Consider the following 18,054-nt stretch of genomic DNA (forward strand, 5'->3'; position numbering starts at 1 on the left):
ACACTGTGCTGACAGCCTTAACTACCCTTCTTGTCACAGCTCACATTGATGTGCCATCCTGGATGAGCTAAACTACCTGAGCAACTTCAGAGGGTTGTAGACACCACCTCATTCTACTGTACAGAACCTATAGGGGTGAGAGAAATTACAAAATGCAAAAATCACCAAAACAACAGACGAAAAGGATGAGAACAGAGAAATGGTCTGTGGTTCTGCCCTGCAGAACCACTACTTTATAATGGTTGTCTCGCTAATTGCCTATCATTTCTACTGTTGTCTGTTCCATTTGCACAACAGCAGGAGAAATTAATTCACAATTGGTGTTGCTTCATAACTGGACAGGTTGATTTCCAGAAGTGTGACTGAATTGGAGTTACATTGTGTTGTTTAAGTGTTCCCTTTTTTTTCAGCAATATAGCTTTATTTTTTATTTTAAAAAGTGGATGTCCGTGTACTGGACTGTCCCTTTAATATAAGGTCATGTAAATTCCTCCTTCCAGAGTCTGCAGCTCCTTCATGGGTGCCAGGCCTCTCTATCTGCTCTGCGTCTCTCCTAGATGTCTGCTCTGCTTGGTCTCCCAGGACCAACTCCTCCCTCTCCTCCTCCAGGTCAGGATGCATGTAGCCTAGGGAAGCTCCACTGAATCTGGGTATTGAGCTCCCCCTCCTGGCCTGGATTCAGAATGTGTTGCATGTGTGTGCCTTACCTGGTGAAGAGAACTCTATTGCCTCTGAGCATGACATTACCTTCCCTGAAGGAAAAGCAACATCACTGCAGCAACCAGATACCTGGGGTGCTGCATAAGACAGCCCTGGCTATTTGACCAATTTGTCGCTTCCTTCAGGCTTTCAGTAGATTTATCTGTAGTCTCCTCATAACAAGAAAGCCTGTGCCAGAATATCTTGTAATATTTCATCTAAGAGCTCAATGACTTAATGCTTCTATTTTTCAATGGCTGATTAGACAATGTATATAGAATAATACATTTTAGTTTCCACATTTATCTATAGTGTTATATCCTCAGTAAACTGAGCATTTTATATTGATCAGGTAATGGGACCCACTGTGAGGATATTAATGAATGTGAGACCAATAATATCTGCTCACCTAATGCAACCTGCACTAACACACATGGAAGCTTCACCTGTACTTGTAAAGATGGATTCACGGGTAAGTCCTGATTTCTCCTTTGATGCGGATGATCCATACTAATAAATTTCTTTAGCTGCATTGAATACTGTAGTTGATGATGCAGCTCGATAACACGGGATACCACCAGAAATGTACACACCGTGGCGATATACTCTGAGGCTAATCACTATATTCAGAATTTTTGCAGTGTCATATAAGGCGGTATACCGACTGACGCTTATCAGTTTCTCTAAACAATGGTTGCTGTTAGTGGCAGCCATTTATGTTGTGTCTGCGAATACAGCCGGTCCTGTTCTGTGTAATCAAAACTGACAGCATGAATTATTAATGAGTGATAAAAGCAAACAATAATATTAAAATAGAATAAAATAATCCATACTGTAATTGTTTGTTTTATAGACTACATCATGCGCCCTGCTGGCCAGCAACATAATGTAGCTAATATTCTAGTCACATCTGTCCGATAGTGCTATCTGAGGCACAAACATAAACTCAAGGTATGGCCCCAATCCATTAAGCCTGGCGTTTTGTGTGCCAGTTTTAGTGAGGGTGATGCAGAAATTGGATGCACCTAATTGATTAAGAGGCAGGTACCACTTGTGAATTTTCCGCATTTTATAAGACTTTGTTCCTTTCACCAGAATTCTTACTGATTAGTATTTACAGAAAAGCAGATTTTACAAAAATGAAAAAGAATATTGAAACCAGTGTCAGAGAGCGTGTGCCCATTTGACACAAGTGAATGCACTGAGTTTTTGCATTTCTTGTGCAATAGTTTTTGTGAACAAGGGAAAAAATAACTAAAAAACAATACAAAAGAAGATTCCCTAAAATACAAAAATTTAATGGTAACTGTCTACATTATAAAGTGTGCGTGTCACACCATGACTAAAGGTGTTTGTAGCACCAGAAACGCGTGGTTGTTTCAGAATATTAAGCCTATGGCCGGTTTCACATTTGCGTTTGTAGGAGCTGTGGAGGGCTGTGGACTTCCGCCGTGAAGACCCGCCCTCGGCCGCACCTCCACCTCTAGCTCCGCCTTCTTCTGCATGCGGCCTGCGTACCTATCTTTAACATTAGGTACACAGGTCGTGCCGCTGTATGCGGATGCTTCCGCATGCGTCGTTTTGACGATGCGGCGACCAGCGTAGAACAAAGCTTGTAGCAATTTTTTTTCCACATCGTCAAAACGGCGCATGCGGAAACATCCGCATACAGCCGCACGACCTGCATACCTAATGTTAAAGATAGGTACGCAGGCCGCATGCCGGCCGCATGCAGAAGTAGGTGGAGCTAGCGGTGGAGGTGCGGTGGAGGTGCGGCCGAGGGCGGGGCTCCACAGAGGAAGTCCACAGCCCTCCGCAGCTCCTACAAATGCTAGTGTGAAACTAGCCTATGGTGTACGTCTTCAGGATTTTGAATATGCATCAATACAGGTTTTACGTCCGTGCTGCTGGATTTCCTTAAGTTGCTCCTATATTATCGATGTCTTGGTACTGTAGAGACATTTTCCGTGCTCCAGACAGGACTCAGGACACTGAGTTGCCATGTCCTGGGTATATGCCATCACTTACCAGGATAGCAAAGCTGCATCTACTAGTTAACAAGAAGTGCCATGTTTCCATCACTTTATAATGGTTTCCATGATTAATAACATATTTTTCAATAGGTAACGGGACCCACTGTGCGGATATTGATGAATGTGAGACCAATAATATCTGCTCACCTAATGCAACCTGCACTAACACTATAGGAAATTACAGCTGTACTTGTAATGTTGGATTCTCAGGTGAGAAAATAAATTGATCGCATTATATTAACTTTTATTATAATAGTTATTGTCATGTAATTCTTACTTTTACAAAACTTAAAGCAGATTTTTTTTCCGTAGTCTGCCGAAAACAGGAAAACTTTGATAAATATATTTTCAATACAGCATCTAACTCTAATGTTACATCTTCAGTTAACCATTTTGCTGCCAGAAGTTTCTTAACATTTTGTGCCTATGTTAGATAGGACAATTTTCTAATTTATGACATGTACAAATGAAAGTAGCAATAGTGAAATATTGGAAGAACGAGGGCAACTTTTAACAGCAAGCAATTTGACATTTTGCTTGTTCTTGTATGTAGAAACTAAACAAACATTTAACATGTTGGGAATAATACTTTAGCTTAAAGTTTTTGTATTAATCAGGAGATATTACTCATTGTGATGATAGGAATAACCAGACTAATAACATCTGTTCACCTGTATTAACACAATAGGGACTTACATTTGTATATGAAGAGAAATTTCCATATTGAAATATGCTAATCTCTTAAAGTGAGCTTAATAATGAGTGTATGTATATATATATATATATATATATATATATATATGCAAATGATATAGTTGATAATGCCTTAATTATAGTATTAGGTGTGAAGTAGCCATAAAAGGATTCATGCGGCAATGCCATAAAGAAAAAAAAATCAGTGCCAGAGAACGGAAGCTGTATATAGGGCCACAACTGCAGTTTTGGGGGCACCAAGTGGAGAATAATATGTGCAGTCCATACAATAAGGTTATAAGTAGTGTTGAGCATTCCGATACTGCAAGTATCGGGTATCGGCCGATACTTGCTGTATCGGAATTTCCGATACCGAGATCCGATATTTTTGTGATATCGGGTATCGGGTATCGCAACAACATTAATGTAATAATGTGTAAAAAAGAGAATTAAAATAAAAAATATCGCTATACTCACCTGTCCGACGCAGCCGGGACCTCAGCGAGGGAACCGGCAGCGTTGTTTGTTTAAATTTCGCGCTTTTACTTGGTTACGTGAAGTCCCGGCTTGTGATTGGTCAGGGCGGCCATGTTGCCGGGACGCGGACCAATCACAGCAAGCCGTGACGAAATTACGTCACGGGAGGCTGGACATGCGCGTATTTTGAAAAGCGCGCGTGTCCAGCCTCCCGTGACGTCACGGCTTGTGATTGGTTAATGGCGGCCATGTTGCCGGGACGCGGACCAATCACAGCAAGCCGTGACGTAATTTCGTCACGGCTTGCTGTGATTGGTCCGCGTCCCGGCAACATGGCCGCCCTGACCAATCACAAGCCGGGACCTCACGTAACCAAGTAAAAGCGCGAATTTTAAACAAACAACGCTGCCGGTTCCCTCGCTGAGGTCCCGGCTGCGTCGGACAGGTGAGTATAGCGATATTTTTTATTTTAATTCTTTCTTTTACACATTAATATGGTTCCCAGGGCCTGAAGGAGAGTTTCCTCTCCTTCAGACCCTGGGAACCATCAGGAATACCATCCGATACCTGAGTCCCATTGACTTGTATTGGTATCGGGTATCGGTATCGGATTGGATCCGATACTTTGCCGGTATCGGCCGATACTTTCCGATACCGATACTTTCAAGTATCGGACGGTATCGCTCAACACTAGTTATAAGTTCAATTTTCAAACTTTTTTATTATTTTTAAATTTTAAAGAGTAAAATAAAATAATAATGAGAAAAGTTTAGACAAAATAAAAAAAATTGAACATGTTACCATGTTAGTTTGCAGTTCTTTGCAGACTATATGGAATCTGTACATGGTACTCTGATGCTGCCTGTTAGCATGTGATGCTATATTCTAGCTCTAGCTCTATGTCATCACTTACCAAGATAGTAAAGCTCCATTTACTAGTAAACAATACATCTCATATATATTTTACCTTCTTGTAATGTTTTATTTAATGGAATCCACTGCTATGACATTCATGAATATGTGACCAGTAATGTCTGCTCACCTGATGCTACTTGCACTAACACAATAGAAAGTTACACCTGTATATTCACTGCTCAAAAATAAAGGGAACACTAAAATACCACATCCTAGATATCAATGAATTAATCCATTACTTGCCAAATTAGAAATTTTCATTTTACGGATTTTTCAGAAAAGGGCGTCCCAATATTCAATTAAAAATGACAATGACATGATTTCATATTTGAAAACATTCATTTTACAAACACAACACAAAAAATTGGACCTAATTATAAAAGTTATAAAATCTTAGTTGCTAGAAGCAAAAGATTAGGCATCCCAAAAAAAGGACATTGGTAGATAATGGGTTAAATATTCCAGTTGCAAATCTTCATTTATTACATAGTGGAATTTGTTGAGAACAATAAAGCATAAAAATTATCAATGTAACTCTAAATTAGTATCCCTTTTACGCCTGTATTTGCAATTACACTCAAAATCAAAATGGAAAATCAAATTACAGGCTGATCCTGCTTCAGTGGAAATGCCTCAAAGCAAGGAAGTGATGCTCAATTGTGTGTGTGACCTCCAAGTGCCTCTATGATCCCAATACAATGCCTGGGCATGGTCTGGATGAGACAGCGGATGTTCTCCTGAGGGATCTCCTCCCAGTCCTGAAATATAGCATCAGTAAAATCCAGAACAGTCTGTGGTGCAACATGGTGTTGGTGGATGGAACATGATGTCCCAGATGTGCTCGATTGTAAGGGCAGGTCAGTCCATAGCATCAATGCCTTCATCATGCAGGAACTGCTAACACACTTTATCTACATGAGTCTTAGCATTGTCATGCATCAGAAGGAACCCCGGATCCAGTGCACCTGTATATGGTCTCACAATAGGTCTGAGGATTTCATCCTGGTGAATAATGACAGTAAGAGTGATTAGCACACGGAGGGGAGGGCTGTGCAGGACTCCAAAAAAGTGCTTTCCCACATTGATACTGACCCACTGTCAAACTGGCCATGCTGTTGATATTGCAGGTGGCTGAACATTCTCCACTGCGTCTCCAAACTCTGTCACAAACTTCTCTCATCTGTGAAGAGCACAGGGCACCAATGTTGAATCTGCCAATCTTGTTGTTCTCTGCAATTGCCAGTCGCCCTGTTCAGTGTTGGGCTGTAAATATAACACCTATTTGTGCACATTAGGCCCTCATACCAGCCTCATGGATTCTGTTTCTGACACTTTGAGCAGACACATGGATGTTGGTGGCCTGCTGGAAGTCATTTTGTAGGGCCCTGGCACTGCTCCTCCTTTTCCTCTTTGCACAAAGAAGTAGATAGCTATCCTGCTGGGTTGCTGCCCTCCTACAGCCCTCTCAAAATCTCCTGGTGTACTGGTCAGCCTCCTGGTATCAGCTTAATTCTCATGACACTGTGCTGACAGACATAACTCCCCTTCTTGCCACAGCTTGCATTGATGTGCCATCTTGGATGATCTGCACTACCAGAGCAATGCATGTGGGTTGTAAACACCGCATCATGCTACTGTACAGAACCTCTAGCAGTGAGAGCAATTACTAAATGCAAAAGTGAACAAAACAGCAGCAAAAAAGGATGAGAATCGAGAAATGATCTGTGGTGACCCCCTGCAGAACCACTCCTTTTTATCAGTTGTTTTGCTACTTGCCTATCATTTATACCTGTTGTTTGTTCCATTTGCAAAACAGCAGGATAAATTGATCCACAATCAGAGTTGCTTCATAACTGTACAGGTTGATTCATAGAAGTGTGAATGACTTGGAGCTACATTGTGTCTTTTAAGTGTTCCCTTTTGAGCAGTATATATATATATATATATATATATATATATATATATATATATATATATATATATATATACAGTACAGACCAAAAGTTTGGACACACCTTCTCATTTAAAGATTTTTCTGTATTTTGTTTATTTTCAATGAAAATTGTAAATTCACACTGAAGGCATCAAGACTATGAATTAACACATGTGGAATTATATACGTAACAAAAAAGTGTGAAACAACTGAAAATATGTCTTATATTCTAGGTTCTTCAAAGTAGCCACCTTTGCTTTGATGACTGCTTTGCACACTCTTGGAATTCTCTTGATGAGCTTCAAGAGGTAGTCACTGGAAATGGTCTTCCAACAATCTTGAAGGAGTTCCTAGAGATGCTTAGCACTTGTTGGCCCTTTTGCCTTCTATCTGCGCTCCAGCTCACCCCAAACCATCTCAATTGAGTTCAGGTCTGGTGACTGTGGAGGCCAGGTCATCTGGCGTAGCACCCCATCACTCTCCTTCTTGGTCAAATAGCCCTAACACAGCCTGGAGGTATGTTTGGGGTCATTGTCCTGTTGAAAAATAAATGATGGTGCAACTAAACGCAAACCGGATGGAATAGCATGCCGCTGCAAGATGCTGTTGTGGCCATGCTGGTTCAGTATGCCTTCAATTTTGAATAAATCCCCAACAGTGTCTCCAGCAAAGCACCCCCACACCATCACACCTCCTCCTCCATGCTTCACGGAGGGAACCAGGCATGTTGAGTCCTTCCGTTCACCTTTTCTGCGTCGTACAAAGACACGGTGGTTGGAACCAAAGATCCCAAATTTGGATTGATCAGACCAAAGCACAGATTTCCACTGGTCTAATGTCCATTCCTTGTGTTCTTTAGCCCAAACAAGTCTCTTCTGCTTGTTGCCTGTCCTTAGCAATGGTTTCCTAGCAGCTATTTTACCATTAAGGTCAGCTGCACAAAGTCTCCTCTTAACAGTTGTTGTAGAGATGTGTCTGCTGCTAGAACTCTGTGTGGCATTGACCTGGTCTCTAATGTGAGCTGCTGTTAACCTGTAATTTCTGAGGCTGGTGACTCAGATAAACTTATCCTCAGAAGCAGAGGTGACTCTTGGTCTTCCTTTCCTGGGGCGGTCCTCATATGAGCCAGTTTCTTTGTAACGTTTGATGGTTTTTGCAACTGCGCTTGGGGACACTTTCAAAGTTTTCCCAATTTTTCGGACTGACTGACCTTCATTTCTTAAAGTAATGATGGACACTCGCTTTTCTTTACTTAGCTGTTTTTTTTCTTGCCATAATAAAAATTCTAACAGTCTATTCAGTAGGACTATCAGCTGTGTATCCACTAGACCTCTGCTCAAAACAACTGATGGTCCCAACCCCATTTATAAGGCAAGAAATCCCAGTTATTAAACCTGACAGGGCACACCTGGGAAGTGAAAACCATTTCAGGTGACTACCTCTTGAAGCTCATCAAGAGAATGCCAAGAGTGTGCAAAGCAGTCGTCAAAGCAAAAGGTGGATACTTTGAAGAACCTAGAATATAAGACATATTTTCAATTGTTTCACACTTTTTTTGTTAAGTATATAATTCCACATGTGTTAATTCATAGTTTTGATGCCTTCAGTGTGAACTTACAATTTTCATAGTCATGAAAATACAGAAAAATCTTTAAATGAGAAGGTGTGTCCAAACTTTTGGTCTGTACTGTGTAAGGCTGGCGGAACGCACCGAGTAAATATACAGATAGTATAGGTGGGTTCGCAGCTCGGGGTCCACCGTGCAGGAGTGGAACCTGCTGCTAGCTAATGGCAGCACTACATGGTGGTACTATGCCTGAATAGACACAAATACCGTAACCTGGTCTGTATAGCAGCGAACTCTGTTGCTTCACAGAGTTGCCGGGATTAAAGTTAACGCTGTGCCCTGTTAGCATTCACAGGGCGCAGCAAATGGATACTAGTGGGATCCCTGCTATTCACCCCACTATGCTGGTGGTTGATCCCGCTCTGACCCTCGGTGGCTTTTGAGCCCACGCCTGAGGATGCCCTGAGTCAGATGCTGGGATCAAGCGGGAGTTCCCACCCTACACTGACGGATAGTCAGGAGACACTAAAGATAGCTGCCCAGAGTGCGTACAGTACCGCAGCGGTGGTCACTGCAGGATAGAAGCAGTATATATTGTGTCTCGTGCTGGATGGCACTATCTGGCACTAGACAGCTACAACACTCACGAGCATTCAACAACTCTAGGGATGGGAATGATTCGGAGCTTTCACCAGAACAGGCATACACACATACACACATACAAATACCGAATTATATTAGTGCATGGCTGAGTGGCCACACAAACCTTATATAGCTGCAGCTCTTCAGGACCTTCCTGGTGGACCAATAGGAGCTGCTACAGGACCTGAGCATGTGACCTCTGACCTCCAATGAGAGATCTTCCCTTGGGCATGCTCAGAAGGAGAATAGCAGGACTTAGTCCCATGGACGCCTGCTTGCCACTGAGCAGTATTGGTTATAATGGCTGAGCCTGGAAGGGCAGCAGTAACGAAAAGCGCAGCATCTGTCCGAGCCAGGCGCTGGCACCGACGTCTCCGCTGAGCAGGCTCCACTGTGGCTGGAGGAGAATGGGAGACAGCAGCAGACATGGTTCGAGATTCCCCTGTGCAGCGGTGGGAACTCGACACCTAACATTACCCCCCTCCTAGGGCCCCTCCTCCTTGGGCCTCACTACGCTTGAAGGCAGCAATGAGTTGCGGAGCCCGAATGTGCTCAGCAGGCTCCCAGGACCTGTCCTCTGGGCAATAGTCCTTCCAATCCACCAAATAAATTTTTTTTGCCACGTATCACCTTACAGCCCAAGATAGCGTTCACCTCATAATCATCCGTAGATGAACCCAATGTCCTGGCAGATGACTCAGAAAACCGGGACATGTGAACGGGCTTTAGAAGAGACACATGAAAGGTGTCGGTGATACCTAGGCATGGAGGAAGAGCCAGACGGTAGACCACAGGGTTAACCTGTTCCAGGACCTTGAAGGGACCCAAGTAGCAAGTGTTGTGAATTCTGCTCTTGGGCTCCCTCCGGTGGTTGTAAGTAGTGTTGAGCATTCCGATACCGCAAGTATCGGGTATCGGCCGATACTTGCCGGTATCGGAATTCCAATACCGAGATCCGATACTTTTGTTGTATCGGGAATCGGTATCGGGATTAATATCAATGTGTAAAAGAAAGAATTAAAATAAAAAATAGGGATATACTCACCTCTCCGGCGCAGCCTGGACTTTACCGCCGTAACCGGGAGCCGTTGTACCTAAGAATGCGCGCTTGAAGGGCCTTAGATGACGTCACGGCGCTCTGATTGGTCCGTAGTGGTCGCGTGACCGCTACACGACCAATCACAAAGCCGTGACATCACCTAAGGTCTTTCAAGCGCTTGAAACACCTTAGGTGACGTCACGGCTTTGTGATTGGTTGCGTATCGTTCACGCGACCGCTACGCGACCAATCAGAAGCTGCGGACGTCCTCTTTCTGCCATCTCCCCTGATTTACGACGGGTTCTTCAGGAATTTCAGGCTGATAAACCTGACCGCTGTCCAGCGGGGAAACTGTTTGTTCCTGATAGATGGACTAGTAAGGTGATTTCTGAGGTTCATTGTTCTGTGTTGGCTGGCCATCCTGGGATTTTTGGTACCAGAGACTTGGTTGGTAGGTCTTTTTGGTGGCCTTCTTTGTCACGGGATGTGCATTCTTTTGTGCAGTCCTGTGGGACTTGTGCACGGGCCAAGCCCTGCTGTTCCCGCGCTAGTGGTTTGCTATTGCCTTTGCCGGTCCCTGAGAGGCCTTGGACGCATATTTCTATGGATTTTATTTCTGATCTTCCAGTTTCCCAGAAGATGTCTGTTATCTGGGTGGTTTGTGATCGGTTTTCTAAGATGGTTCATTTGGTACCCTTGCCTAAGTTGCCTTCCTCTTCTGATTTGGTTCCGCTGTTTTTTCAGCATGTGGTTCGTTTGCATGGCATTCCTGAGAATATTGTGTCTGACAAAGGTTCCCAGTTTGTTTCTAGGTTTTGGTGGGCCTTTTGTGCTAGGCTGGGCATTGATTTGTCTTTTTCTTCCGCATTTCATCCTCAGACAAATGGCCAGACCGAGCGAACTAACCAGACCTTGGAGACTTATTTGAGATGCTTTGTGTCTGCTGATCAGGATGATTGGGTGACCTTTTTGCCATTGGCTGAGTTTGCCCTTAATAATCGGGCTAGTTCAGCTACTTTGGTTTCGCCTTTTTTTTGCAATTCTGGTTTTCATCCTCGTTTTTCTTCTGGGCAGGTTGAGCCTTCTGACTGCCCTGGTGTGGATTCTGTGGTTGACAGGTTGCAGCAGATTTGGACCTATGTGGTGGACAATTTGGTGTTGTCTCAGGAGAAGGCTCAGCGTTTTGCTAACCGTCGTCGGGGTGTTGGTTCCCGGCTTCAGGTTGGGGATTTGGTCTGGTTGTCTTCCCGTCATGTTCCTATGAAGGTCTCTTCCCCTAAGTTCAAACCTCGCTTTATTGGTCCCTATAAGATTTCTGAGATTATTAATCCAGTGTCTTTTCGTCTGGCCCTTCCAGCCTCCTTTTCCATCCATAATGTTTTCCATAGATCTTTGTTGCGGAAATATGTGGTGCCCGTTGTTCCCTCTGTTGATCCTCCTGCTCCGGTGTTGGTTGATGGGGAGTTGGAATATGTGGTTGAGAAGATTTTGGATTCTCGTTTTTCGAGGCGGAGGCTTCAGTATCTTGTCAAGTGGAAGGGTTATGGCCAGGAGGATAATTCTTGGGTTGCTGTCTCCGATGTTCATGCTGACGATTTGGATCGTGCTTTTCATTTGGCTCGTCCTTATCCGCCTGGGGGCTCTGGTGAGGGTTCGGTGACCCCTCCTCAAGGGGGGGTACTGTTATGAATTCTGCTCTTGGGCTCCCTCCGGTGGTTGTAAGTGGTACTGCTGCTCCTTTGGATCTCAGCAGTCATCAGGTGCTTTCACTTACTACCAATTCTGACTGGGCTATTTATTCTGGCTAGATCCTTCAGTCAGTGCCAGTTGTCCATTGTTTCTTGGAGGATTCACATCTCTGCTTGGTTTCTCCTGCTAGACTGTCCAAATCATCAAAGATAAGTCCTGGCTTTGTTTTTGCAGTCCACTTGCTGTGGACCTTATAGCTCAGAGCATTTCTATGTTTTTTCTTGTCCAGCTTTGTCTGTGTAAGGATTTATTCAGCCAAGCTGGAAGCTCTGGAGAAGCAGAATTACCCTCCATGCCTTTAGTTAGGTGTGGAGATTTTTGTATTCTCTGTGGTGGATTTTTGTAGCATTTTAATACTGACCCCACAGTACTCTGTCCTGTCCTTCCTTTTTAGCTAGCGTGGCCTCCTTTGCTAAATTCTGTTTTCCGTCTGCGTATGTAATTTCCCTCTCCTCTCACAGTCAATATTTGTGGGGGGCTGTCTATCCTTTGGGGATTTTTCTCTGAGGCAAGATAGTTTTCCCGTTTCTTTCTTTAGGGGTAATTAGTCCTCAGGCTGTGACGAGGTGTCTAGGGAGTGACAGGAACATCCCACGGCTACTTCTAGTTGCGGTGTTAAGTTCAGGGTCTGCAGTCAGTATAGAGGCCACCTTCTCCAGAGCTCGTCCATGCTGCTCCTAGGCCACCAGATCATAACAGCAAGGGTGCAAACTTAGTGGACTCAACTCGCAGCCTGAAGTTACGGGTGGAGTGCCACACTAAGTCGCAAGAAGCAAAGGTCGGAGCAGGGCACCGATGTGCATCAGCAGAGGACCTCATTTTCTCCTTGGAAGCCGGGATGGCATCCTGAGTGCGGTCCCAAATGTCGCATGCCTCCACAGACAAGTCTGCCACCCTGAAATCGGCTGAAGACTCGGGCATAGGCACAGGAACCCGCGGATGCTGGCCGTAGTTAAGGAGGAATGGAGTCTGCCCAGTGGACTCGGCTACGGCGTTGTTTAGCGCAAACTCCACCCACGGTAGGAAGGATGCCCTGTCATCCTGCCTAGCAGAAACAAAATGTCACAGATATGTGACCAGGGTCTGGTTGGCCCTCTCTACCAACCCATTTGTCTTGGGATGGTATGCTGAAGAGAGATTCAGCTCGATGCTGAGTAGACAACAGAGCTCTGTCCAGAACCGAGACGCAAACTGGGGACCCCGGTCACTGACAATTTTGTCCGGCATACCGTGTAGGCGGAAAATGTGTTTAATAAACAATGCTGCCAAGGCCCGTGCAGAAGGTAGCTGTGGAAAAGGCACCAAGTGCACCAGTTTGGAAAAATGATCGGTGATTACCCAAATGATGGTGCAGTCACGGGACTTGGGTAAGCCCACCACAAAGTCCATCCCGACCATCCCCCAGGGCCTGTCTGCCACCGGCAGGGGATAAAGTAACCCAGCTGGCTGCTGTCTAGGAGACTTATTCTTGGCGCAGGAGACACACGCTCGAATATAGTCTTCAATGTCACGGGCCATATGCCATCACCAGTACATCCTCGCCAGAAGCTCAGATGTCCTTTTGGTCCCAAAATGTCCACTCACCCTGGACAAATGAGCCCAAGAAATTGGAGCTACGGTTCTCAGGCTCTCAAAAGGGACAATAAGCCGAGGTTCCTCCTCCTCCGCTGATGACAATACGGAGCGGGAGAGAGCATTGGCATGAATGTTCTTCTCCCAGGAGAGAAAATGGAGGGTGAAATGGAACCGGGAGAAGAACAGGGACCATCTAGCCTGGCAAGAATTTAGCTGCTGGGCAGTCTGTAAATAGACCAAATTTTTGTGGTCGGTGTAAACTTGGAAGGGAAAGTGAGCCCCCTCCAGGTGGTGTCTTCACTCCGAGAAAGCCAACTTCATGGCTAGCAACTCCCTGTCCCCGATGGAATAATTCCTCTCCGCTGGTGTGAAGGTCTTGGAGAAGAAGAAGCAGGGATGCTTCCGACCTTGAGCATCCTTATGGAAGAGGACTGCTCCAACACCGACGGAAGAGGCATCCACCTCCATAATAAGAGGTTTCATAATAAAAGGTTTATCAACATCGGGGCGATGTAAAATGGGAGCACTAGCGAAGTGCAACTTAATAGAGAGAAAGGCCTTGGAAACCTCCTCCACACACAATTTAGGATTTGCTCCCTTTTTGGTGAGGGCAACCAAGGGAGCTACCAAAGTTGAGAAGTGGGGAATGAACTGGTGATAGTAATTAATGAACCCCATAAAGTGCTGCACTGCTTTGAGAGAATGGGGTTCCTGCCAGTAAATCACAGCCTGTAGCTTGGCAGGATCCATAGCCAATCCCTGGGTGGAGATGATATAGCCAAAGAAAGGCAAGGACTCCTGCTCAAACACAAAAACACAACTATCCAACTAGTCAAGGTAGGGGAGTATACCAAGAAACAACTCTCAAAAGAACAAACCTACCCCTAAAAACATTAATCTTTATTAATATTCAATTTTGATACAAAAACAAATCCCTATAAAAACATCCCAGTTAGGGAACCACAGGTTTCTAGGGTTAGGGACTCCACTGATCTATCTCCAATATCAGTATCAGGAAAATAACTCAATAGAAAAAATCAGCAAAAATGTAAAAAAAATCCAAAAAAATCAAAAGACATGAAAAAAACATAAAAAAATCAAAATACAGTATGCCTATATTGGCCCTCATGTGCCCTAAGGTCTAATGCCCTTCCTTACAGCGGAGGTTGGCACCCTAAATAGTCGACATGGCGCCCCCGCTCACCGACGGCTGTCCCTTCTTTCCCTAAATGGCCCCTAATGATCTACAAAACCACAGACAAATACAGCATAAAATATGGATCAATACAGATCCATAAACACACACTAATAGTGATGCACCTGATATCCTGCACCCTCTAAGATAAATCTATAGTGAGCTTAACAATAAACCACAAAATTTGCTATATACCAGATGTGTGGTTTATATAGACATAGACCTGTACCTAGATTGTTACAGATGGCTTATGTTCAGTCAAAACCTAGTAATGTGGTGGATATGTAATGTAATCCATATAGACAAAATGCCCGTGATTTGTATGAATACTCAATATGCCTCTATCCTATCAGCACCCCTATACCATAAAGATTTATTCAAGGTGCAGGCTTAAATTATTCAAAAGCTCATACATTATTTAGAAAAAATGTTATAGATGAAAAAATGTCCATCATATATCACATAGGGAATAATCACCCACTATACCAAATATATATTAGTTATTTTGGGCACTTCACCTCCACATACCCCCTCTTTATGTCTCTCATGGGTCATCCATATGTTATATGCATCACTCTCATTTGTCAGATAAAGTGCTCCATATGCCAATAGTTCTATCATCAGACAATGCCAATAATATTTATCAACTTAGCTCCTTCTTCATCAGATATTCCCTCATGGCCACCACCGTAATCTGTCGGCTCCTGTACACGCTGTCCCGACGCGTTTCTCCCCCGTTTAGTTCATCCAGGGGTTCATCAGGGGACTTTAAATCACTGCACCGCAATAGGTTATCGAGCAACACGGAGGCATCAAGGTACTGAGTTCCGTAGTCTGTGCCCAGACTACGGAACTCAGTACCTTGATGCCTCCGTGTTGCTCGATAACGGTGGCGGCCATGAGGGAATATCTGATGAAGAAGGAGCTAAGTTGATAGGTTGATAAGGTTTTGTAGATCATTAGGGGCCATTTAGGGAAAGAAGGGACAGCCGTCGGTGAGCGGGGGCGCCATGTCGACTATTTAGGGTGCCAACCTCCGCTGTAAGGAAGGGCATTAGACCTTAGGGCACATGAGGGCCAATATAGGCATACTGTATTTTGATTTTTTATGTTTTTTTCATGTCTTTTGATTTTTTTGGATTTTTTTCACATTTTTGCTGATTTTTTCTATTGAGTTATTTTCCTGATACTGATATTGGAGATAGATCAGTGGAGTCCCTAACCCTAGAAACCTGTGGTTCCCTAACTGGGATGTTTTTATAGGGATTTGTTTTTGTATCAAAATTGAATATTAATAAAGATTAATGTTTTTAGGGGTAGGTTTGTTCCTGCTCAAACACACACTTCTCCAACTTGGCGTAGAGGGAGTTTGCACGTAGGAGGTCAAAGACTTTGCAACCATCTCTCTGGTGGGAGTCTACATCTGGAGAGTAGATAAGAATATCATCCAGATAGACTACGACCGAGGTGGAAAGCATATCCCGGAAGATATCATTCACAAAATCTTGGAAAACGGCAGGGGCATTACAGAGCCTGAAGGGCATCACCAGGTATTCATAGTGCCCGTCCCTGGTGTTAAATGCCATCTTCCATTCGCCCCCCTCAAAAATGCAAATCAGGTTCTAAGCACTCCGCAGATCTAGTTTAGTAAATACCCTCGCTCCCACAACCTGTCGAATAGCACTGATATCAGAGGCAGAGGGTATTTGTTCTTAATTGTGATGGCATTAAGACCCCTGTAATCAATGCATGGACATAGTTCTCCATTCTTCTTCTGCGTTAAGAAGAACCTAGCCCCTGCAGGTGACACTGACTTCCTAATGAATCCTCTTGCCAGATTCTCCTGGATGTATTGGGACATCGCCTCCATCTCCGGGAGAGACAGGGGATAGACTCGACCCTGGGCAGGCTCTGCACCTGGCAAGAGGTCAATAGGACAGTCATAGGAATGGTGGGGCGGAAGGGTCTCCGCAGCCCTCTTGGAGAATACATCCACATAGGGCCAATAGTGCTTGTGGAGAGAGGAAAGATCACAAGATTCACTCCATCCCAAAATTCTCCCTGAGGACCACTCTATATGAGGGGAGTGGTAACGTAACCAGGGTATCCCTAGCAGGATCTCGTCTATTCCCTATGGGATGGAGACATAGATAATGTAAATGGGATGGTCTGGTGTGCTATTTGTGAGGGCAGTGTCGACCCATTCACCACTCGTACAGTCACCAGCTTGGCGAGCATCACCAGAGGTATTGCGTGGCGTTGGGCGAAGGCTGAGGACATAAAATTCCCCTCCGCCCCAGAATCCACACAAAGCTTGACTGTAAGAGTGAAAGGGCCAAAGGTTATTGTCCCCTTAAAGGACAGTTTGGAGGAAAACGCCACTGTGTCTAGTAAACCTCCTCCTACGGTTACTAGACGTGGATGTTTCGCGACCGCTGGGGACATTTCTTGGCATAATGTCCTATCTGCTGGCAGACATTACAGACCATGGGTATTCAAATGGCCCGGGACTTAGGTCCTGCTTGAGATAACTCCATGGCCTCATGGGACTTGGATGCCTGAACAGGAGATTCTAGAGGAGTGGCAAAGGTAGGGGCCAACCAGAACCTCTGCCTGCACTGGGTTCGCTCCAACCTTCGGTCATTAAAACGAAGGTCGATTCAGGTAGAAATAGTTATAAGCTCTTCCAGTGTGGCTGGAATCTCCCTGGTGTCCAAAGCGTCCTTTACATGGTCAGCCAGTCCCTTCCAAAACACCGGGATAAGGACTTTATCCGGCCACTCTAGCTCAGATGCTAAAAGTCTGGAAGTGGACGGCTAATTGACTGACCATGGACGAGCCCTGTGTCAATGCCAGCAGTTGGAGCGCCATATCATGGGTGACACGAGGTCCCATAAAGACCTGTTTCAGAGAGTCCAAGAAGCGAGGAGCACTCTGCACCACACGATCATCGCTCTCCCACAGCGGCGTTGTCCACTCCAACGCACTGCCCAATAGAAGGGATAAAATATATCCCACTTCCATGGGAAAAAATGCAGCCAGGAGCTCTAGATGTATAGCACACTGGCTCACGAATCCTGGACACAGCTTACTGTCACCAGCAAACTTGTCTGGTAATGGGAGACGGGATAATGTCGGAGCAGGGGTGGCAGTGGACAAACTGGCTGCAGCTACGCTAGCAGCCTGAACAGCGACTGCGGTGAAATCCACAGCCGAGATTGTGCGTTCAAGAGCCGCCAACCTACCCTCCAGCTGCTGGATGTACCATTGTAGATGCTGATCGTGCGCCATTACTTGCCAGACCATGGCGCAAGTATACTGTTAGGGCTGGTGGAACACACCGAGTAAATATAGAGACAGTATAGGTGAATTCGCAGCCTGGTGTCCACCGTGCAGGAGTGGAACCTGCTGCTAGCTAATGGCGGCAATATATGGCGGTACTACGCCTGAATAGACACAGGTGCCGTCACTCGGTCTGTATAGGTGCAAACTCTGTAACTTCACAGACTTGCCGGGATTAAAGATAACGCTGTGCCC

At 44.8% G+C, this 18,054-nt stretch overlaps 1 protein-coding gene across 1 annotated transcript in view; it reads left to right on the plus strand.

The window, feature by feature from the left end:
* Window positions 1-18,054, plus strand: part of LOC143803972 (uncharacterized) — a 254,169-nt gene that overhangs the window by 141,000 nt on the left and 95,115 nt on the right. The window contains exons 14-15 of the mRNA XM_077281723.1: window positions 1,052-1,171; window positions 2,823-2,942. Of these exons, the coding sequence (XP_077137838.1) occupies window positions 1,052-1,171; window positions 2,823-2,942 (240 nt within the window). The remainder of the gene's footprint in view (window positions 1-1,051; window positions 1,172-2,822; window positions 2,943-18,054) is intronic.

Source organism: Ranitomeya variabilis, chromosome 2 (assembly GCF_051348905.1).
Source record: "Ranitomeya variabilis isolate aRanVar5 chromosome 2, aRanVar5.hap1, whole genome shotgun sequence".
Lineage (NCBI taxonomy): Eukaryota > Metazoa > Chordata > Amphibia > Anura > Dendrobatidae > Ranitomeya > Ranitomeya variabilis.